The sequence below is a fragment of the Microtus ochrogaster genome, unplaced genomic scaffold, assembly GCF_000317375.1.
Source record: "Microtus ochrogaster isolate Prairie Vole_2 unplaced genomic scaffold, MicOch1.0 UNK123, whole genome shotgun sequence".
NCBI lineage: Eukaryota > Metazoa > Chordata > Mammalia > Rodentia > Cricetidae > Microtus > Microtus ochrogaster.
In genome coordinates this window covers 577,088-578,267 of record NW_004949221.1, presented here as the reverse complement: position 1 = coordinate 578,267, position 1,180 = coordinate 577,088, and the positions used below count along the sequence as shown (strand labels likewise).

Sequence of the window (1,180 nt, the reverse complement as noted above, 5' to 3'; positions counted from 1 at the left end):
AGAAGAGGAATTACTGGGTAATCGTGAGAGGCTGGATGTCCCCACCAATATCTAGTCATTCCTAGATTCTCGTTGCTAAAGAAGCCATGTTGTGAGGATCTTTCTTAATGGGTTTTCTCTTTTAGTGCTGTGCCTGGGATGGACAATTAATACTCAGCACGGTGAGTCATGTCTTCAGTTTGGCTTTGGAGAGGATCATGTGCACCTGGGAGACCTGGGAGGAGATCCTTGAATATCCGTGTAATCATAAACACTCCCAAATATACAAACTTCACCTTTTCCTTTTGCCACCTGTCTTCCTTTGTTTTCTTGGTTAAAAGTGTTTTTAATCAACAAATAACAATGGTCTATATTTATATTCTATCTCTCAGGTTTCAGTGCAAGTATCTCTTCTGTGTCACCTCAGGGAGTACACCTCTGATCTCACCTGTCTCTTGAGATGCCTATGCTAACCCCTTACATTCATCATAATCTTTCTGCCACCTTCTCAGACAATTATTCTCTCAAATCAGCCTTACCTCCCATAATTTGCCTTCAAATGGAAGATACTATGTTTCTTGTATGTGTGAAACCATAGAAACATGGAAGGCATCCCTAGAAGTTGAACAAGATATTAAAAATATATGAAGAAAAAGTGAAGAAAAAAGATAGGATTAGGAACTGTTTGTCTAAGGGCACAAAATCTCATTACACATGGATTAGGGCAGGAAGTCAATTACTCAGCATGGCTAGCAACTATGCATTCATAAATTTCTCACAAAAAGGTAAGTTTGTGAGTTTATCCATAATGATTAATTTGATCCAGTTATTCCACAAAATACAAGACATCACCTCGAACATGGTAAATTGAGCTTTTAAAATTTGTCTCTTAGCATAATTATCTGTGATTTTTATGGGGATGCCCTTACATTCAGTCAGTTTGAAGCAGGTGAGATTTTAAAGCCCCAATAACGCCCTGGAAAGAAGGTGGAGATAAAGGCAGAAAAAGCACAAGTCCCTAGAATAAGGCAGTTCCCAGGGAGGCAGTGGGCTCTGTAGCAGACAAGTCCAGTCTGTGACGTTCTGACATTTCTTTGGATGAATCATTGCTAGACCCACCACATGCTCAGACATGGGATTCTTAATGTCATGTGGTGGGCATTCATATGCATGTACAAAGTGGGGGGATGTTATAAAGCTT

General features: G+C 39.7%; 1 protein-coding gene across 1 annotated transcript in view; it reads left to right on the top strand.

Annotated features, from left to right (window-relative positions):
* Window positions 1-1,180, top strand: part of LOC113455798 (leukocyte-associated immunoglobulin-like receptor 1) — a 123,139-nt gene that overhangs the window by 61,031 nt on the left and 60,928 nt on the right. The window contains exon 4 of the mRNA XM_026778288.1: window positions 126-161. Within this exon, the coding sequence (XP_026634089.1) occupies window positions 126-161 (36 nt within the window). The remainder of the gene's footprint in view (window positions 1-125; window positions 162-1,180) is intronic.